The sequence below is a fragment of the Ceratosolen solmsi genome, unplaced genomic scaffold (assembly GCF_000503995.2).
Source record: "Ceratosolen solmsi marchali unplaced genomic scaffold, CerSol_1.0 scaffold7, whole genome shotgun sequence".
Classification (NCBI taxonomy): domain Eukaryota; kingdom Metazoa; phylum Arthropoda; class Insecta; order Hymenoptera; family Agaonidae; genus Ceratosolen; species Ceratosolen solmsi.
In genome coordinates, this window is record NW_011948413.1 from 14446090 (window position 1) to 14469259 (window position 23170).

Genomic DNA, 23170 nt, shown 5'->3' on the forward strand with positions numbered 1-23170 from the left:
ATAGTTTTTCTACGTGCATAATTGTATTAAGAAAATTTTTGTTTCAAGGATAAGTGAAAAACAATTATTTTATAGAAATTTATTAAAATTTAAATTCATTTTCAATATCAATAAATTGTCATAACTTATCATACAGTAACTACAAATATAACAAAATTCAACCGTAAACCTTTTTAATGCTATAATTTATACATAATAATGATATTTGTTTTATGTACAATATTAATCCCGTATTTATAAAACACTAAACCGTACTCAGAATTTCATTTCTGGCTTCTAACATAACTTCCAAAGCATTTCTTTTAATTAAACTTTCAGCAATATCTTTGCCTAATTTTTCAGCAGCGTATAAACTGATGGAACTTATATTTCCTGATACAACACCACAAAAAGTTCTTGGTTCTCTATAAGGGCACTTTTTTGGCGGTTCTCCATCGTCATTAGGTATATATAATATACATTTTAAAGTATCTTTGATTAATGTTTTTCCATCTAGTGATAAAACAGCACCTGTTATACATAATTCTTTATTATCTAATATAGTAGCAACTCCAACTGGTGCTGAGCATCCACCACCTAAATACTTTAAAAATGATCGTTCTGACACACATCTCAAAGTTGTAAGCAAATCATTTAGTGGTTGTAACAAAGATAAAATCCTTGAATCTGACTCTCGACACTCAATTGCCAAAGCACCTTGTCCAACCGCGTACAGAGTTTCTTCTGGTTCTAAATATTGACTTATTCGATTTTCCAGTCCTATTCGTTTTAAACCTGCTACTGCTAATATAATACCAGCATATTTACTATTTTCGTCGTCCAGTTTTTTAAATCTTGTATTTAAATTTCCTCTTATAGTTTCTACTTTTAAGTGACCCATATTTCTGGCAAGGTATGCTGATCTGCGGAGTGAACTTGTTCCAATAACACTACCGGGTGGCAAAGTGTCTAGAGTGAATGTACTATATGCTTTAGACATTACAACTGCGTCACGAGGGTCTTCGCGCTTCATAATTGCACCAATAGCTAAACCTTCGCGTAATGTCGTTGGTAAGTCTTTTAACGAATGAACTAAAAAATCGACCCGATTATTTTCTAGTGCACTTTCCAATTCTTCTGTAAACAAAGATTTTTCACCTATTTTTGGTAATGGAACATCCAATATCTTATCACCTTTTGTATTCATTGTTATTATCTTAAAACTGTTATTAATGTTATGTTCCTTGAGACATTTTATAACATATTTAGTTTGAATTAAAGCCAATTCACTTTTTCTAGATCCAACATGGAAAAGATTTTGTTGCTCCATTATGATTGTAGAGAAGACTTGAATAACAATAAGAGAATAAACAATATTAAAAGTTTATAAACATATATATATATATATATATATATATATATATATATGCATGCATGTATGTATGCATATGTGTATGTATGCATGCATGTTGATATATATAGAACTATTTTGTAATTACAAAATTATATTATTAACTCGTCTAATAAGAAATGAATGTTATTTTTATAATTACTTTAAATAAATAGAATAAAATTGAAATAGAAGTATTTAATAAGTTTAAGAAAATTTAATTTTTTAACAAATTATAATATCATGATACACTTGATCTCTAATTATTAGTTTATATTCTAAGTCCAATGAAAAAAAAGTATTAAAAAATAACATATTAAAGTTAAATTTAACTTGTATTTTAATGATAATTAACTCATATTTACCGTCAAAATTGCTTTATTTTCATTTACTTATCCCACATTTCTTCAATCATCGCGTGAAGGTTGGTGACTGAATCAGAAAGTAAGAGATATAAATTACGAACGAGACAGATAGAGAAATTCTTAGGTTCATATTCATAAATACACACACTCACACACGCATAAATACATAAGCACACAGTCTCATTAACTTCAGATCCTAGAAATTCATTCTCAAAAGATGTCGCTACAATCGACAGTATTACGTAATCTCAACAGCATATGCTAATTAGCCAAAAAAAAAAAAAGTGAAGGGTTGTAATTATCAGAGTACTTATGTAGCGGTAAATTTGAATATTTGTTAATAATTATTGTGAAAAGAGAACAATTTAAAATTCTGACATGTCTTTGTAAATGATAATTTATTAATGTTTTAATACATTTATTACAACAAATTGAAAAATAATTAGAAAATATCCATTATTAATCGAACATTAAGAAAAACTATAAAATATTTATATATTTATAACTAAATAAACATGCTTACACAGTACGATTGTATTTCGGTTTGCTTTTTGTTTCATTAAATGTATTAGGACAGAGTCTTTTTTGTCTGATAATTGAACATAAATGTGAAAGTTTAGGAATTCTGCACTACACCAGGTTTGACCATAAAAGCTTGAATTACATAACAAAACTACGATATTTAGAGTAATTTAATCAGGTTTTTTTAATTGAATCTTACAGTCACAGTGATTAAAAGGAAAAAAGAAAAAAAAAACATAAAATAAAAATAAAAATAAAATGTTCCCTATAAAGAATCAAATATTCATTTGTTCAAAAGTACTGTATAGCGTAGCGAAAATTGCATAATATCTAATGTACTTTACGCAATTAAATTAATTATGTGAAATGATGTTAAACTCTGAAATTATCACATAAATGTAACGTGCGCATGTATAGGTATTTATAATGAATATATATTATGTTTATAAATATCGTTCGACTTTCAATACTTCGGTCCTTATAATTATAAAAATATTCAATCAGAATATCAGAAAACTTTTGCAAACTTCATAGAAACAATATTACATTTATTAAATTAAAATATTGTAGGCTGAATGTGTAGAAAAACAATATTTTGTTTGACAATGTTATAATTACTTTAATGATCTATATATATTAAGTAAGAATTTAATGAGAATTTAAGTAAAATTTAATCACGTATTAAAATAAGGTAAAAATGCTTCTAAAAATATTTAGATTAGCATTGTTGTAATCCGTGTAATTCAGTTATCCGTGATAAATGAATATATGAAAAGAAAAAAAAGCAGTTTTTAACCAATGGAAAATGAATTTAAAAACTAAAATGTTTTCATTCGCAATGCATTATAATTACGTTTAATTAATTCTGTACGAATAACTATACGTATTCGGCTTATCATATATAATAGAACTTTAATTTTTCATACATAATATATATATATATATATATATATATACATTAATATTTTTTTATCTAGTTTCGTATACATTTAAAATTTTTATTTTTCATAATTTAAATTTATTTTTATTCGTATTATTTAAAATTTCTTGTAATATCATAGTACCTAATGCAAACGCATTATTATTATTTAGATTGCCGGAATGCTAGTACTTACCGCTTATAGTTCATGCTCCATCGATTATTTTTTTAATACTGTTGCCTCTGAAATTTACGTACAATCGTAAAAATAGTAAAGTGAAATAGGCCGCATTTTGCGAATGGAACTGAAAATAAAAGAGAATTTACTAAATAAAGAGAAAGCAGCAGATATTCGGTCATGGTCATACACTTTCTTTCCAAAGTTGAAGCTGGAAGGGGAAAACAGGAGAGCAAAGCAGCTGGTTGTGTTGTGTTTATGTACGTAACTTTACGACGCTCGAGTCGCTGTCATATTTCTTGAGAAATACAAAATGTATTTACGTGCAGAAGTAACGTAAAAAGTAAGAACGAAAGTATCCACATGAATTGTATTAAAATATTAGATCACATCGTAGCATATGAAATTTTAATTGGAAATTTTTTTTTAGATTTATACTTGGGAGATAATATAGTTTATCAAAATGGTAAGGATATGTTGTATTTGCCAACTTCAATACTGAATTATTGACAACGTTTCTTTTCATAAGTAAGTTAAAAATTAATACGACGCTACTACATTGTAATGTGATTTATTTGCCAAAAGTCTGCTGCAAACATTTCATTTTAACCGCTTTATCTACATAAGTACATACTACATATTATTCTATTAGAAATTCGATCTTCCTCTTTTTCTATCAGAAATTGTCACAAAATTAGATAAAAAAAAATTAATATAATTTACATTATAGAATTTTCAATTTTACATGTTTAGTATTCCACGAAAAGAAGAAATAAGGGCCAAATGGATTTCAGTCATAAACCATCGAGTTAAAAGACATAGCGCAGTATTTAGCAGACATTTTCTAGAAAAAGATTTTCGTTATAAAGTGGTTGGTAACGATGTGAGAAGTCTTTTGTTACCTACAGCTGTTCCATCATCCTCGTGCGTTCATTCTGATAGGTATAGTTTTCTCTTCAAGTATAAATAGAATTTATATGGTACAAATAGTGGACAAATATTAAAATATATTCCATTTTCTAGTGTTACTATTATAGAAAGGGATTTAGATTTATCGGAATTAAACACTGATAATTCATCAAATTTAGATCATATTAGTGAATTACCCAAGTCAATGAATACTAATCATTTGATTGGTAGAATAGAAAATATAGATATCATTAATTGTTCGACAAGTACAGAATTAAATTTGCAGATGGTCAATAACTTATTAACGAGTATAAACGCTTCTAATTCTTTCGAATATACCAAAGACTATAAATTGAATGGCTCAAATTCTACTGTATGCGACGAGGATGAATGTGTAGAAAATGTAGATAGTAATATTATTTTTGCAACTTCTAAATTAAGCAGGTAATAAGTTAGCATAATACATTAATGATTATAATTAACATATTGAATTAATTTTCAATAATGTATACTTTAAATAATACATACTCTAACTTTCAGAAAAACTGATAAGTCTGAAACCACGGTAAAGGATATACATAGTTGCACTCCCCGTTACATAGGAGACTTAAAGAGAGAGAATTTTACTTCTGATTTAAGCTATAAAATTAGCTATAAGTTGCAAATTATTTTAATAATTCCAAGAGAAAACGTAAAGTTTTAAATAAAAAAGTAAAGCGAATGAGTGATAAAATAGAAAGTTTAAAATCATTATTAGCTTACTTGAAAGATAAGGGATATTTTTCAATTAAACAGTCCATGAAAATAGATGTGAGCAATTAATATTTTATAAATAAAACAACGAAATAATATTAATTAATAATTCAATGCTTCACAAAATAATTATACTTTTTACGATTTGTATATACTTATATCTGTTCTCAGACTTAATATAGGTTTTGCATATTTACAGTATTGCCCAAATGATAATTTAAGAAGATTAAATGAGCTCCATATTCGGTATATGCTCTTTGTAAATGATATATCATAGTTAAATCATTGTTAAAATGTGCAGAGGAGAATTGTTGAATTTATTTAAATTTAACCAACTAAATCAATACAAAAGTATAATATAGAATTTTAAAATCCATCCTTTTAAAAGAGTTTTTCAACGTAAAATTATTCCATTAACATTTTTAGTTAGAAAAGATTAGTTTAAACTCTCTTGCTTTGAATACGAGGAAATGTAAAATTTACAATTTTTCCTATTATTGGTATTATATATTATACTTGAACTATTGTATTTTTAAACTTAATCAAACTTGGCTTAAAAATGATCGAAATAACAAATATAAATAAGAATAAAAAATTAATATATAATGATTCATATTGTATAATATAAAAATAATTATTGTTTCTTGTTCATTATTATTATTGTTTAATTATTATTGTCGTTAATTATTATTATTGCTGTAACAATAACTGAATATACATAATGTATGCACTTATTAAATATACAATGTAATTTTAGAAAAAATTTATATTTAATAATTATATTAATTAATATATATGACCTTTTTACAATTGTATTTCAGAACTATATTTACGACGTTAATGCAAGAAATAAAATATTTTAACCGAACAATACATTATTCTGTCTTGTTTATAATGTTATATGCAGAATCAATATAATGATACATTCTATACTCATAAAACATTATTAATAAATTCGTTTCAGGAATTCATTTACAAAATTACATTTCCAAATTATTATCGCGTAAAAGTAATTTTAATTTTTATATTTGATGCCTAATAGGAAAATACTTTTAATTTGAATATAAAACATAACATAATTCATCTGAATTCAATTCAATTCAACCGAAATAATATTTTATTGCAACATTTAACATTTAAAAATTCACGTTATAATTATGAAATTATACATTCATAGTAATAATAGAATTTGTTTTATTAACATCCTGAGCTTCAATAATCTAACTGCTAATAAAAAGTGGTAGTATAAAATATTAAATAAAAATAAATATTAATAATTGTTTATAATTACTTATTACATTTAATATGTATGTAACACTTTTTAAATCGCATGTTTGCTCTCCTTTTTTATATTTTTGTTTAATAATAATATTAATATTTTACAAAGTAATAAAAACTACTTCTTGACAAAAATATACATTTAATATCAAATTTAATCAAATTAATTCTAACGATACGAAGTTGATTGTCGATGCTTAAAAGAGTATGAAATAATAAATATGTTCGTATTAGATCTTTTCATTAACCTAATCTATTAAAAAAAAAATATATATATATTTATATATAAAACGATGCATAAAGATTGAATTTATTGAATAAAGATAATAATTTTAATAATTAAAAACTTTCTAACATAAGCATTTGTATAGTTGATAAGAACATTAATTTAAAAAATCATATAAAACTCAACATTCACATCAACGTAATTTTCTAATTTATAAAACAATGTGATATTATACGTATCTAAAGAAATTTAAAAGTTTATAGATTAATTGCAGTACGAATGTACAATTAAGCGTAAAACACAGATAGCATCATGTAACAAACGTTTGTTCATTCTAATAATTTACTAATCACAATTACTAGTCGACTAAAATAATAAAAAAAAGTTTGCTTCGTTATTGATTAAACTAATTCAACAGTATTGATAAATTAAATACTTGGAATCCTAATAGCTTATACTTTTGAATTTATAATTAGTAATGACTGTATGAATGTAATGAATGTAAGTAATGATATGTAAATTTTTCGACAAATAAATGATGTTTTACTTTCAAAATGAACACATTAATATGGAATAATTTATATAAACTTATGTAGAAAGCATATCTCCATCTTTATAAATTTACAATTAAATAAATTTTAATTTAATAAAAAATTAAAGCATTAATATATGTAATGTAATATTCGCAATTCATCAAAAGATTACTAAAATGATCTATGTAATAACGTTGCCATATAATAAAATATAAGCTATATATATTTTATATTTCTTATTATATTAAAAACAATAAAGATAATTTGAACGTATACATACATGTATTTTAAATATTAAATTTTAACTATTCAAAGCAAATCTAATATATATATATATATATATATATATATATATGCAACGTCGCTAATAATACAAATATTGCAATATGTGAAAAATTTTAAGTATTTTAAGGGTTTTTTTGTTGTTTTTTTTTAAACTAAATAAATTATTCTACCTAAGTTATACTTTTTCTATTTCTTTTTTTTTTTTTTTTTTTTTTTTTTTTTTGTTGTAATTATAGTAATTAAACTAAAAACGAACATGTAAATTAACAACTAATATAACTACAGGTAAAACGATATTTCCAGATCATAAATTATTCCAGACCTACATGAGAAGAAAAACAAAATTTTCCACTAATACTCTATTTTCAACGAAAAAATTTCTTATGTAAACGAAAACTTTATTACTTTTTAAAATACCTCAATATGACAGACTATAATTTTATACATTAATTATTAACTTAAAAAATATGGCAAATAAATATAAATTCTATATATCGATCTTTATTAGTATACCATCATTTTAAAAACAAATTTTGCTTTTTATAAAATAACATTACATTAAATTCATAAAAATAACTACATTGAATTAATATAAATAGCTATATATTTGTTAACATTGATTTAATTAAATTTGTATCATATATTATTTTCACAGCAATATTTATAAATAACTTGTACGTTTATTTATTCAATATGATATGAAATAACATGGAGTGCAATAATAACATTTTTGAAACTCCTACGAAGCTAATTGTAATTAGGTTTTATTTACTATATAAATTAATATTTTATTCAATGATTCGATTGTCTAATATAATAATAAAACGAAGAAATAAATAAAACAGTGAAGATAATAGAATAGTAAGGTTATTAAACATTATTAATAGTTATAAAATTGATTTAATTTATATTAAAAATATGCATACAGTTTCATATGAAAATAATAAAACACAAGAAAAAAACAAACAGTTATTTTTAAATATACATTAATGAAAATATATTGAAAATATATTGAAAATATATTGAAAATATATTGAAAATATATTGAAAATATATTGAAAATATATTATAAAAAAAAACCTTCATTTAACGAACAAATAAGTTCTCGCATTAAATTTAGAATAAACAATTAAGTAGAAATTACCGCATACTTATTTTATAACATTTATAAATTTAACTTATATTTGTGATTACAATTTTTATATTAGATATTTTTCTATTTTATTTCTATATTGTAGGCTTATTTTACAGGATTGTAGAATAAAACTGTACGTATGCTGATTCAATTGCAATATTGCTAATTCATTAATTTTTCTTTTTCTTTTAAAGATGTAATTTTTACAATTCTTCAAAAAAAAATCATTTAAAAGAATTATAGAATATGAAATATTAAAATTTATTATTATTTAATATTTTAAATAACCTATACTGAATATTCGACAATTGGATATAATTTCATGATGCATAGTTGGATATGATTTTATCATACATCCGAAGGTCATTTAACTATTATTATACTTTTATTTATCTCTCCAATATACGCGTGGAATAAATTTTCATTTTCCTTAATAAAAGACATTCGCAATTTTCAACGAATGCAAAGAGTTTGTAGGATAAACATGAGTGAAGTATACAGTGATAAAAAAATTAATTTTAGTATATTTTTGTTGTCGCAACTACTCATTATTGTTTCAGCAACCGGTAAACCATAAATATACCATATAACAATAAATATATAATAATAATAATGTGAATATTTTGATACAGTTTATATATATATATATATATATATATATATATATATATATATACTTTTTACTTGAATTTCTTTTTAATTTATTATATTTAATAAGAAAGTAATACAAAGTAATATATGAATGTACAATTATTTATTTAGAATTTCTATGAACTTTTATTAAAAATTTAAGAGCGAATAAGTACTAATCTTAATTATCCAATATAATTTTATTATTAAATTTAAGCTAATATGAAAGTAAAATTCATTCGTGTTAATTTCATTTCTCTTCCTATTAATTATAGATTAATTACTGATATACTACTTTTTTACTAATATTTTTATAGTTTTTTAATATAATATATATTCATATTTATTAGTTTTGTTAATTTAATATTGTAAACAAATTATTTTAGAATGCGATAAAACAAAATGTCTTGGACCAGTAAAATTTTATGAAGATTTAAATTGTATGCCAATTTATGAAAATGATGGCGACTGTTGTGCTGTTAGATACGATTGCTCTCATTTATATAAAAGATCATCCGACAAATGTTATGCAAATGGCAACGAATACCCTATCGGAGCCGCACTTAATCAAACGGATCGCTTGAATCTTTGTTCGATTGGATGTTTTTGTAACAAAAATGACAAAAAAGTGTAAGTATATTAGACATCATTTTAAGATTTTTCAATTCGTAAAATATTCTTAGATAATTCAATTTTTATGTACACTTTCTGTTTACCACAATATTATTATCATATTTTGCAATTTTTTTTTTTTTAACGAAGCGCGCCTTCGCAAAGCATTGTGACTTATAAGGAAATACAAACACCTTATTAGATGGCTAATAATCCGAGTAATTGAAATAAAGATTATCGTTTACATTTAACATATTATCTAACATTGGCTGGCATTTTAAGTTTCCGATATTCAACGCATCGTTTAAATAATATTTTCAAGACAATATAATTTAAGAATTCTCGCTAATAGAATGCGTTTCTATTATTTAGAGCAAAGTTTACGTGTTCGGTTATAGACTGCTTCTTCTCACGACCTCAAGCAGGATGTTACTTTAAACGAAAATTTGACCGTTGCTGTGATGCAGAACAAGTGTGTCGTAAGTGTCGTATGCGAATAATAGTTGCTAAACTTACTTTTTAACAATAATTTTCTATTAAAATAATGCACTGCTCTAGCTGAAAATCCAGAAGATATACCAAAGTGCATAGTCGAGGGAAAAACGTACACGGACGGAGAGATATTTTATCCTAAATCGGAGAACAAATTAATATGCCAGTGTTTGAATGGTTATGCAGGTAGATTGTATTATGAGAATATAAAAGGCATAGATTAATTTGCCAGTAATTACAACGCTAAAATAATAAATTATATTTATTATAAATATATTTTGTTAACTTTTTCTTACTATTCACATTCAATTTATATTATAATTGATAAATGCACGTACACTTTGTTTATTGAATTTCAAATAATTAACTATAATTATTACAGGTAACAATGTCTTTCCATATTGTAAAAAAACAACGTGTGGAATTGAAGAACATTACCCCGTAAATATTTATAACAAATGTGCTCCTTTATATTTGAGTGATGCGTCGACAGTTTATAGCTGTACCAGTCAATTCCGCTGTCGTATGTACATTCAATATGAAAAAAAAAGGAAAAATAATTATAAACCATACTAGTTAATGAATTATTAATTTTTATTTTTTTTTTGTTTTTGTTTTTTTTTTTATCTATTCTTCTATTGCAGAAAAGGATACCGATACCATAATTAACCAAGTTAATACTAATGCAGATGAAAGCAGTGAGAATTATTTTCAATTATAATTACATTAATATGAGTAGAATCAAATATTCAATATAAGTAAAAATTGTCTCTTCGAACATTTATTCTTAAATATATTCTACTATATAAATATGAGCATTTATGACAAAAGAAATATTCTTTGAATAATTTATTTTCTATACAAATTTCACGTATATACATATAATGACGGCTATTATTTTCAAACGCCGATAAAAATTTATAAATTTACAACATTCCTAAGAGAAATAACGTCATAAATTTTTCAATTTTTACTACAATTATTTATTAAAATATTATTATAGATAATAATATACTTTAATAATATTTAACAATGAATTATAATCAGTAACTATGAGTTTTAATAATTAAATACGTGAAACCTTATTTTTAGATGAAATGATTTGCGAGTTTGGCAAAATGAAGCTACGAATTGGAGAAGAATTAAATCAATCAAATGACTTCACTTCGAAGTGCGTGAAATGTAAATGCGAAGTGCCACCTACGCTTACTTGCCAACGACTTACACCAAAACAATGCAATGCTAAATTTTCGCCAAAAAATTAGAACTCCAATTGATTAATCATATCGAAAAAAATATTTTTAACATGTAACACAAGGACCAAATTATTATATAATATATAAATAAATAATTATTACATGTTTAATATATATTTAATATTGAATGATGTATAAAATATAATTAATAGTTGAATAAATCTTTTATGACAATATATATATATATATATATATATATATATGTTTAATAATAATTTTTCCTATATACATCAATCATTAATTAATATTTATTAAAATATATAAAATTTATTTTCAATTATACAAACTTCGTAAATCTATATTCTTATGCAATATATTGAATAAACCATATAATTTGCAATTCTTTTGTTTAAACTGATTATAATGTAATGAGTGTATAGTTAAATGTGTCTGTATGCATGCACATATTTGTTTGATCTATTTATTTATGAGTTAATTAATTAATAACTATGAATACTTATTGGGTTCTCACTTTTATCGTTTATTTTATAAATTAAAAAAAATTTTTTTTTAAGTAATATTAAAAATTCTTGTATGTCTATACGATTAAAATATGTATAATATCTATCAAATAAGTTCACATTAATCTTTTGTTAATTAATAATTTGTATTATTTTCTAACAAAGCCATGCAAAAACTTTTAATTGCATATATGTATAAATATATTTAATCAAACTTAATCAAACTTAACTTTAATCACGCATATTATTATTAGAATATCTATACATTTTCCTAAAAAGATTAAGGATATTTATGATACTCTATATATGTCAAATATAGTCTTGATATAATAAAACGTATCAACGTATTTTAATTCATTGGATTTTTATATGTTTATAATCAGTTATCAAAATTTCAAAGGACATTTTACAATTAGAAACGCGAACTTGTATGCTAATATTTACGGAATACATTTAACTTGAAAATAATATAATTCAATAGTTTTTAATCTATTATAATAAGATATAAAAAATAATTTACATCTTTCAAAATACGAAATATTTAGACAAAATGAACAGTAAGGAAATTCGACGATCGCGCGAACAAAAAATCTGAAAATAATCACAATAGATTATTAAGTAGATGAAACAAGGCATAGAACATTTTGAAATAACGTAATACCATGACGTATTAATCTTTTTTTATAATACCTTACAAATAAACGACTCATAAAAAATATTTTAATTAATAATTTAAATTTATACATTTTGTAACTACATTATATATAAAAATTGATATATCATAAAATTTAAGGATAAAGATTATAAAAGTAAATAATTTAAAATCAAAATATCAATATTTTATTTTCTTAGATTAGCTTTATAACTATTCGCGATAAATACAATCCTCTTGTATAACAGGAAGTAGTGAAATAGTTATCTGAAAATAGTGTTTTAACTTTTTTGCTGGATAATAGTAATAATATATAATATTGACAAATATAAAAAAAAAAAAAAAAAAAAAAAAAAAAAAAAAAAAGAAAAAATAATGAAAACAGCAAAAATTATAATTATGTAGCTAAATAGAATTAGATCTCAATAAATCTGAAAGAAAAGCATCAAACTATACACAAAAGTTTTATTTCGAAATTCGATTGCTATATCGTAAGCCGTTAGTTTGGATTAGATAAGCACATAATAATACAAACATTTATTTTCACATTTAAGGAGTAGCACGTATATCTTTGAAATGTAACTATTTAGTTAAATATAAAAAGAAATTTAACAGAAATTAGAAACGGAATTAATGACTTTTGCACTAGCGAATCGGAGTACTTAGAGAACCTTCTTGGTACAATATAGCACCAAATTTATTACCTTAATCGTAGGTATGACCCCTTCTTTCTCATATACCTAATAACTCCGTAGGCCTATATATATAAGCAGTGTTGTATGCTACACGAATTCAAAGTATTATTTACATTGATCATGACAGGAACGTTTTACATTGAGAAATCAGCCATCCATGGCTTCTTGTATCTTTATTTGTGCCTCTTTTTTGCATTTCTCAGAATCATTTCAGCGCAAGGTAAATCATTTTCATGGCCATCAGAAAGTGGTTTAAGCGAAACAAAGAAATATATATATATATATATATATAAATATATATATATGTAATACCACAGCTACTGCGAGAAGTAGTTGATCATTATAATGGACAGCCATTTGATCCTTTTGAAATACTCTCAATGTTTATTTAAAAAAATTTAAGTATATACTTTTGAAAACATTTCCTATCTTATAATAAAAAAAAAAAGTTAAATTTTCAAAGAGAATCGACACTATATTTTTTATGTTAAATGTACATAATTTTTACTATATAATCTTATTAAGCCAATTTATTAAAAAACATCCAACTTTTGAAAATAAATTTTAATTAACTGCCTATTAAACTAATCAGCTAAGTAAAAATAATTATAAATTCACATGTGATAATACATATAATTTTGTTAAAATTTGTGCGAAACAAAACAAATATATATTTTATAAATCGCATTAATCCACAATTATTCATTGAATAATTTAATTTTAAAAAAGCGCCGATATTAAGGTTTTAAGCTTATCCATGTTATCCATGTAATTCAATTCAATTGTATTAAGCGAATTAACGAATTAATATGAAAATGATTATATTTTATATTAGAATATAAATGTTATTTAATTATTATATAATTGAGAATTTTTAAACGAATAATAAAACAAAGAAAATAATTATACGAGCGCTTTTCATTTAGGGCAATAATTTAATTAAATAAATTTTTTTTTTTTTTTTTTTTAAATGGAAATTTTTCATTAACCAAAGGCTTTTAAAATTTAAACCTTATTCTACCTAATTTATGGCAATTGACATGAAACTAAACAATGTGACTCGAATTTATTTCTTATTATCTTCGTTGATTTGTACTTGATATACTTGTAATAGATTTTGTGGTTAATTATATGTTTAAGAATGTGATCCAAGAAACTGTAATGGACCGATAATGTTCTACAAAGATTTAAATTGCAAGCCGATATACAATGAATTAGATACTTGCTGTGCTATTGGATATGATTGTTCTCATTTAAATGAAAGATCGCCCTTTAAATGTTACGCAAATAATAACGAATATAGAATTGGAGAGAAATTAGAGGCTTACGATCGCTCCAGTCCTTGCGATCAAGATTGCATCTGTGAATTTTCAGATAATAACATGTGAGTACTCGGAGCTACACACTTGCGACCATTAAATTATATGCGTTTTTATGCGAGATAAGTCGAAAAATTGTCTGTAATGCTATCGAGGCGTAATAGAAGTAACATTTTTACAATATTTTCAACGTAATTAAGATAATATAAGAAAATAATTTAAAAGGACACGTTAAAATTTTAATAAAATTCGTATTTTCATTTAAATTGCAAATTATGTGTGGTTTACTTATTAAAAATAATTCGATCAATTTTGAAATAAAAATATGCTCGACAGAACGTACAGAATATTGCAATTGTCATAACTATATACATTACAACAATATCCGAAATATGATCGTTCTCAATTTCAACTGGCAATTATTATTATTGCTACTTTATTCCGTAGATTCTCAAATTTAATTATAATTCTGATAAGATTACTCCTTAGTCTCGACCACGTAACTTGGAAAACATACGAATAATTGTTTTTAACTTGTCCACATATACGAATGGCTATTTAATATTTATTTCCTATCCCTACATATGATTTTTCTAATCTTTCAGAGCAAAATTTATGTGTACGAATACGGACTGCTTAATTGCAAACGTAAGAAACGGATGTTACTTTAAGCCAAAGCCAAATACATGTTGCGATGGGGAGATAATATGTGGTAAGTAATGATAAATATATAATTTTGTTCTATTATATAAAATAATGGATCATTTATTATTTTCGAATGAAATTCAATGTACTAGTCGAACGAAACGATGATATTGTTACGTGTGAAGTTGATGGACAAGTTTATACAGATGGACAGGAATTCTATCCAAGTGATAATCCTTATTTAGTTTGTACATGCATGGAAGGTTACTTACGTACGTAATCGATTTACATCTTACAAACATTTAATTACATTAATTATATAAACTAATATTTATGGTAAACGAATATTTTATTTTATTTTATTATACTTTTTTTTTTATTTTTTATTGCAACTTAATTTATCATACGCTAATATAATCTGTAGTTGTACAAGTTTTTATTCGCGCAAATTTCAATACTGATAAACATATTCAAGATGATAACTATGGGTAAACATTCGATTAGTTATTTTTATTTTTATTATTACCTTACCCGTTTATTATTAAGACATATGTAAATATATGTCTATAACTAAATAAATAAATATATATATATATATGTATGTGTGTGTGTGTGTGTGTGTGTGTGTGTGTGTGTGTTTTAATCTTAATTATATTTTAACATAATTTTACAATATCCTTGTGCATTTATGAAAAATATTATTTTAAACGTTGCAAATGTTAAAGATCTCTTTTTAAACAGTATAGTTTTAATAATATTTTTCAAATATATTATAAAATAGACATATTATACAGTAATAATATTTCATGGAATTAATCTCAGCAGGATATTCCAGAGTATTAAAATCACGTAAGGTTGGAATATATAATATTCATTAATCGTATATTTGTTGAATGAGCTAGAATACGTTTATTGTTTAGCCCTTAATTAATGTAAATTATAAGCAATAATATGTATGAAAAAATATTAATTAATATTATTATTGTATACTTACTGATGTCCAAGTATTTTTCATAAGATCGAATTCTCATTAGCTCACTGGCATTGTGAAGTCCTTCATTTATAAAAAAGAAATTGTATAATTTTATAATAATATATTCATCGAATGAATTATAATGAGAGAAGGTCTTGCTATATTTATATTATATTAATGTTATTGGAAAGAAAACGTATAAATACACACATTACAGGAAAAAGTGTACATGAATATTGTAGGAATATAAAATGTGGAACGGAACTCCGATACTCCGCGGAAATTCGGAAAAATTGTGCGCCCATATATTCTGACTATCAATGGGTGCAAACTAGCTGTCCCATCAATTACAGATGTCGTAAGTAAAGGATGAATCAATTATAAATTTCCCTTTCTTTTAATTGTCATTTAATATTGAGATGTATAAAAATCTTATTCAGAAAACGAAAATGATCGCGTATTGAGGTACTCGCTACTACAAGATATTTCCGATTTAAGTAAGTTTAATTTCTTAATACAATTCTATTATTTTTATAAGGTATTGAAAATGAAAAAAAAAACTCATAATATTTATTATATCAATAAGTAATAGAATATTTCATTAACTTTTTTTTTGAAGAAAGATTAATTTCGTTAAAAATATATCATACCTCGCTAAATACTAACACTGCCTTTCTGTAATTTAAACACTTATAAAGTATCTCTATTGATGATGTAAATATCAAGTTTTAGGTGAATTTGTGTGTGTATTTGGTGATATATTAATGCAAATCGGAGATGAGTTGAACCAAGCAACCGACTATAGTTCCATATGCGTGAGATGTGTTTGCGAAGTACCACCCGCACCGACTTGTCAACGACTTTCAAAAAATGAATGCAACACGAAGTTTTAATTATATTCTCGAGTTTTCGTATATTCGTTAATATAAATAAATTTTGAGCATTATTAAAATTTTACTTATCAATTTTTTTAATTCATTTCTGAAAAATATCATTTGAATATTATAATGAATCATCATTGTTATTTTTATTAAGTATAAAGTATATTTTTGAAATAAAATTTTTAAATAAGATATTTCAAAATATTCCGTACAGTTAATACAACAAATATATTTTACGTCAAGGCATTAAAAAAATCTGCATACTACTTTATCTGCAATTCTTTGTTAGTATTTATCAATCTGTGTATTTTTTTTTTATTTCTCTTGTTAGAGACTTACAAAACCTTTCACACAAGTGATATAAACGAAATATTTTTATAAATGGGCTTTCTTATTAATATTCTTATTAATATAAGTCAAATTAAAAACTTTTTAGAATTTATATATATATATTATACGTATAATATTTTTATTATTTAACTTAATTTTTTTATTGATATTAATATTAATTAAATATACGTTGAATATTAATTTTGATACAATAATTAACTATAATTAATTGATATTTACTATGCATTATCGGTTGTACCGTTCATTTATTAAATTTACACTTCATTTATGTATTTTCATATTAACTGGTATACAGAAGTTTTTGCGAAAAACAAATTTTGTAACTTTGTACTTTTGAAATGTTACACATACTAAAGAAATTAAAGTATATACCTACTTTAAAATTTAACATAAAACGTCTTTTATTAGAATTTCTTCCATTAGAAAATTGTACTGAAATAATTAGATATTTGTACAACTCTTGCAAAATATTAAAAAAACAATTTGTAAATTTATGCTTCATGTCATTTGTATAAAATAGTTTCAATAATTTCCCAATGTATTTCCGTCATGTGTAGTATATTTTTTTATTTCTTTTCAAAATGAAATTATTTTTTCAGATTTTCAACTGAGTCCTTTGTCTGTACAAATACATTCATATAAAATATTTTCAAAATTTAAATAAAATAAATTTTCCAATAAATTATTAAGCAATAATATTAAGTGTAATTTAATATTATACTAAAGCCAATGTTTTAAATATAAAAAAATCAAATTAAAAATTCAAGTGGAAGAAATGCTTTTGCTTTTAAAGCGTAGAATATGCTGCTTCCGATAAATGCATAATTCGTTTACATTTTAACATTTTGTCATAATTATGTAAGGAATAAATTTAATAGTCAATAAAATTACGAATGCATTAATAATAAACTAGTTTTTATATAATTTATCATAGATATTTATCACAGATACTCATTAAAACATAAATAAATAATTTCATTTATATTCTGTTTATGTATAAACAATTATTCGTTAAATTTCCTTAAATCCTCTCGATAGATCAATAATAAAGCATATTCGTTCAAATATCTACATTATGTCTTGAATGTAAATACTTACAGGGTTACTATTCACTTTCATATGTCCGTCACGTCATTGATTGCTGAATGAATAATAAACGAAGAGGCAATTCCTTCAATGTTTAATGCTCGTTTTTATATATAATGCTATTGTGAAATTGCTCTTTTAATATCCGATGCTTTTGAGTGAAATTTCTTCTCCATTAGTCTATAATAATTAACAACTATGGATTACAAAGTTATAAATAAATCTTTATTAGATAAATATTTATTAGTTAACTCATGCTAATCATTATTAGTTGTTACGTACATATTTTATAATAAGTAAAATTAATCATTGTTTCCTTAATTAAATTAAACAAAACTGTTGTGTTTATGCTATAGCTTATATTGTATGCAATACAATTGGGGTTGTTAATGAAATAATTACAGAAATAGTGAATTAAATTATATAAAGATTATCATCAGCTAAATTAGAAAGCTTCGTAAAGAAGCGTATTTATTATAAAAATAAAATCTTATTATAAAAGTATAATTTTGTCAAAAGTTAAAAAAATATTGATTTGTGTATTTTCTTTGAATTTCACTAATCGTTCCTAGAGTATAATATGCAAGAAATTTTGTTAATTTATACTTTTAAATTAAACACACACACACACACACACACACACACATTATTAGTGAAATTTATATATATATATATATATATATATATGTATGTATATATATATATGACTGTACAAAAATGACTATAAAGGCTTTAAAAGAGTTTGCTGTGCAAAGTAAATATGTATTCTCGTGTCAGCTAATACATGGAAGATCTTTATATAAGAGACGCGCACTGTGCTGAAGACATGCAAAGTAACTTTTGAATCATGAGTAGAACGGTTAACTATGGAAAATCTGCCTTCGGTAACTTCCTCTACTTATGTTTGAATCTATGGCTGATGTTCATGGCCACTGCTGCTTCATCAATCGGTAAATAATTTTTCACAAATTTATAGTTTATTCCAATATACATATTAGAATGTAAAATGGACAATACAATAAACATTACAATTAATAAATAATCTGTAAAAGTAGATTTGATATCTCTTTCCTTATTAGTTCATCTATTTAAAACTTAATGTTATCGTGAGTTAGGAAACGCATCATAAGCAATTAAAGAGTATTATTAGAAATAATTTGTTTTTGTTTCCTCACCAGGACAACATTATTATATAAAACTTGTTAACTGTGTAAACTGGAAGCATTAATGCTGATTATAGATGATTTGAAATTATAAATAACTATTATACTACATGAACATCCACATTAATAAAAATAATTTATAATTATTTGATATAAATTGAAATAAATACTTTGAAGATTAAACAATTATTAATTTAATATTTAAATCTCATTAAAAGTTTTTGTGAAGCATAAACTCTTTAGTAATCTAGTCAAAGTTTTAGAAATATTGTATTTAAAGTAGCATTTTCCTATAAACATAAGTATATATAAATAAATTTTTAATATATTTTTATTAAATAATAAGTGTAATTTATTTAAATGCATGAATAATGTATTTTTCAAAATTCAAATTATTACAGTGTCAATTACTTATATATACATTCTTTATAAAATAAATGATTAATTTACGTGAAATAAATATGAATTAACTAAATAAATATACATGTAATAAATACAATGAAATTAATTATTTTAATATTTGAAACTATATTATATATATATATATATATATATATATATATATAGATAATGCCATATAGCTGATTAATATTTGATATCTTATTATATATCTTTTAGAATGTGATCCTAAAAAGTGTAAAGGACCTATACAACACTACCATGAACTGCGTTGTGAACCGATTTATAAAAAACCTAGTGATTGCTGTGCTGTTAGTTATAATTGTTCACATTTAAGTGAAAGATCGCCGTATAATTGTTATGTAAATGGACACGTATACAATATTGGAGATAAACTGAAAGATGAAGATCGTAATAATCCCTGCGATATAGATTGTAACTGTGTGAAAGGATTTAAAGATGTGTGAGTATTGGCATGATGAATTTATAGATATTTTTATTTAATGTGAAAAGGAATGACTCGTTATCGATTAAACCTAAGCGGATAATAAAATAATTTTTTCTTAAAAATTAGAGAAAATTGATTTTTAACATAGTACGAAATAAAATTTGTAATTTATGTCACCGATATTCTTTTCCTCCGACAAAAATACTTTACAATTGACAGACCGAATTTAGAAAAATAGTAATAATTATGTTTTTATTGTACGAAATATTTTACATTGAACTTATTCATTAAAATAGTATTATTATACTACGTTTAATAGTAATTTATCTAAAATTATGTCTAATAAATTTAAAGTTTAATAACTGTCTCACAATAATGTGAATAGACATAATAACACAGATAAAATAAAATAATAACATAACAAATAGTAATAACGTGAACTAATAAATTTCTATATTTATACGTAATACAATAAACATTAGAACTGAATAAAATTTTGCGAATTATGAACCGGCTTTATAAAATAAAAACTAAAATTTCAAAACCATAAATTCATTAGTCATGGTATTATGTATAGAGAATTGTCATTTAATTTTAATTAATTCAACAATTTAATTGCATACTTTGAATACCAATTACAAATTCCTTATATACCATATTTACACAATGTCTTTACAATTTATCTTCATTTGAGCTTTTAATTAATATTTTTAAGGGCAACATTTACTTGTGCAGCAATTGATTGTTCTATCATGAGGATAAAAGAAGGGTGTTATTTTAAACGAAAACCAGGCACTTGTTGCGATGGAGAACAAATATGTCGTAATACACAGTCAACTGCCTATTAATGCCTTATATTAGTAATGAAATATTCATTATTATAAATTTGTGATAATTTTTTTTTCAGCTGAAATTTCGGAAGAAAGAACAAAATGTGAAATTGACGGACGAACTTATTTAGATGGAGAACCTTTTTACCCAAGCGAAAAACCTGAATTGGTGTGCCAATGCTCGAAAGGATATAAAGGCGTGTATTTAATGAAAAATTTAAAAAGTGAAAACGTTTATTGATAACAATAAATAATCATAATGTAACGTATTCAGAAAAAAGTTTAAAGACTTTATGCTATATTGTTATTTTCATTTTTTTTTTTTATTTCATCAATTTATTACTGTAATTAAATGTTGAAATATTTTTGTTATAAAATGTTCCTATATTATAAACTACACGAAAGCGGTATAAAATAACATAATTTAATTAAATGTTACAGGAGAATACGTTGCACCATTTTGTGAACATATATCATGTGGAACGGAACTGCTTCGAACCTTAGAAATTCGAGAGAATTGCGCTCCTGTATTTTATCATAGTCAAATACCGCAAACCAGTTGCACTTATGGGTACAGATGTCGTAAGCATACTAAAAGTTTCCAATTAATATTTACATTGAAATAAATATAATATTATAAAATTACACTATTTCAGAGAATTATAACGACACTGTAATTCATCGGATTACGAAAATATCATCAAATAATGTGTCTGAGGAATTAACATCTGAAAAACTGTCTAGTAAGAAGTAAATTCTATATATACGTTATATTTTATAAATACGATGTACATATAATTTATTAAAATTCTATTGTTTCCTATATATATATATATATATATATATATATATATATTATCAGCCAATATCAGTCAAATGTATTCCAAATATATCAAAATAATATAATTGATAATTTGTTTAATATAATTAAGATATTTCAACAAAATTAAAGGTAAAAATCTTCCGTTTCATGTACATCATTTATCTTAAAAATTGATTTTTCAGGCAACAAAATGTGTAAATTTGGTAATCTGACAATGGAAATCGGAGATGAGTTGAACCAAGCAACCGACTATAGTTCCGTATGCGTGAGATGTGTTTGTGAAGTGCCACCCACACCAACTTGTCAACGGCTTCCAGATAATGAATGCGACGTTACAAATCATCCACTATTTTAAAATAAGATTTTTAATAATTATATTTAAAAATATAAGTCATATTTTATTCCAATATATAGTTTTTAAAAAAAAAGTTTTCTTTTTTTTTTTTTTTTATTTTTATTAATAATCATCATTATAATTTTTTTCTACGCTACAATAATTTTACGTTGATTTTTTATTTTATATACGCAGGTTCTATTAAATTACAACAAATATATTTCTAATAATTATTTAAAATTCTAAATAAGCCTTATTAAATCATCGCACGAACATTATAACCGGATAGCTTAGACAAAATTCATGCGTTTTACTAAATAAATTTATACGTAACTTGTTTATTACAATCTATATAAAAGATGTATTTAATGTTTTCGTATTCAAAGTTATTCCTGTATATTTAGTAAATATACAACACCAACAACAAAAAATAGTAAATCTGAATAAAAATAGTGAAATGAAAAATCACCTTTTTTGTTTAATCACATTTTACGTTCATACATACAACTACGGTCCTTCATATTTGATAATAATTTGTAGGCAATTCTTGAATAATATTAGTTAATAAAAAATGATTTTGTAAAACTGTTTATATAATTAAGCATTATAAATTCGATAAATGTTACTACTCTTTGTTTAAAAATAATA

At 23.5% G+C, this 23170-nt stretch overlaps 4 protein-coding genes across 5 annotated transcripts; 3 read left to right on the forward strand and 1 right to left on the reverse strand.

Moving 5' to 3' along the window:
* Window positions 1-121: 121 nt before the first annotated feature.
* On the reverse strand, window positions 122-3698 carry l(3)02640 (porphobilinogen deaminase-like protein l(3)02640). 2 transcript variants are annotated; one of them, XM_011506271.1, is made up of 3 exons: window positions 3372-3698; window positions 1735-1801; window positions 122-1326 (listed from the first exon to the last, which is right to left on the reverse strand). In XM_011506271.1, exon 3 carries the CDS (start codon window positions 1307-1309, stop codon window positions 245-247), a length of 1065 nt encoding a protein of 354 aa, XP_011504573.1. In that variant the 5' UTR covers window positions 1310-1326; window positions 1735-1801; window positions 3372-3698; the 3' UTR covers window positions 122-244. The 2 variants fall into 2 exon arrangements, with proteins under 2 accessions (XP_011504573.1, XP_011504572.1); XM_011506270.1 differs by lacking the exon at window positions 3372-3698 and having other exon boundaries at window positions 1735-1890.
* LOC105367708 (uncharacterized) lies at window positions 3534-11524 on the forward strand. The gene is made up of 10 exons (XM_011506476.1): window positions 3534-3613; window positions 4107-4295; window positions 4377-4706; window positions 4803-4843; window positions 9489-9732; window positions 10087-10193; window positions 10273-10392; window positions 10589-10729; window positions 10851-10904; window positions 11299-11524. The coding sequence occupies exons 1-10, from the start codon at window positions 3534-3536 to the stop codon at window positions 11469-11471; spliced, it is 1479 nt and encodes a 492-aa protein (XP_011504778.1). The 3' UTR covers window positions 11472-11524.
* A 1846-nt stretch (window positions 11525-13370) lies between these two features.
* Window positions 13371-17115, forward strand: LOC105367709 (uncharacterized). The gene is made up of 7 exons (XM_011506477.1): window positions 13371-13490; window positions 14411-14654; window positions 15195-15301; window positions 15387-15506; window positions 16425-16565; window positions 16648-16704; window positions 16934-17115. Exons 1-7 carry the CDS (start codon window positions 13391-13393, stop codon window positions 17098-17100), a joined length of 936 nt encoding a protein of 311 aa, XP_011504779.1. The 5' UTR covers window positions 13371-13390; the 3' UTR covers window positions 17101-17115.
* Window positions 17116-19325: 2210 nt separating this feature from the next.
* Window positions 19326-22565, forward strand: LOC105367710 (kielin/chordin-like protein). The gene is made up of 7 exons (XM_011506478.1): window positions 19326-19475; window positions 20307-20550; window positions 21251-21357; window positions 21443-21562; window positions 21807-21947; window positions 22022-22108; window positions 22371-22565. Exons 1-7 carry the CDS (start codon window positions 19373-19375, stop codon window positions 22541-22543), a joined length of 975 nt encoding a protein of 324 aa, XP_011504780.1. The 5' UTR covers window positions 19326-19372; the 3' UTR covers window positions 22544-22565.
* Window positions 22566-23170: the final 605 nt, after the last annotated feature.

Bases quoted from the DNA above. Each gene is read 5' to 3' on its own strand.
- LOC105367708 (XM_011506476.1), top strand. From the start codon at position 3,534: ATGGTCATACACTTTCTTTCCAAAGTTGAAGCTGGAAGGGGAAAACAG. The intron at 3,614-4,106 runs GTACGTAACTTT...TTACATGTTTAG, and splicing joins GCTGGTTGTGTTGTGTTTAT to TATTCCACGAAAAGAAGAAA. The intron at 9,733-10,086 runs GTAAGTATATTA...TCTATTATTTAG, and splicing joins AACAAAAATGACAAAAAAGT to AGCAAAGTTTACGTGTTCGG.
- LOC105367709 (XM_011506477.1), top strand. From the start codon at position 13,391: ATGACAGGAACGTTTTACATTGAGAAATCAGCCATCCATGGCTTCTTG. The intron at 15,302-15,386 runs GTAAGTAATGAT...TCAATGTACTAG, and splicing joins CGATGGGGAGATAATATGTG to TCGAACGAAACGATGATATT. The intron at 16,705-16,933 runs GTAAGTTTAATT...GTAAATATCAAG, and splicing joins ACAAGATATTTCCGATTTAA to TTTTAGGTGAATTTGTGTGT.
- LOC105367710 (XM_011506478.1), top strand. From the start codon at position 19,373: ATGAGTAGAACGGTTAACTATGGAAAATCTGCCTTCGGTAACTTCCTC. The intron at 19,476-20,306 runs GTAAATAATTTT...TATATCTTTTAG, and splicing joins CACTGCTGCTTCATCAATCG to AATGTGATCCTAAAAAGTGT. The intron at 21,358-21,442 runs GTAATACACAGT...TTTTTTTTTCAG, and splicing joins CGATGGAGAACAAATATGTC to CTGAAATTTCGGAAGAAAGA.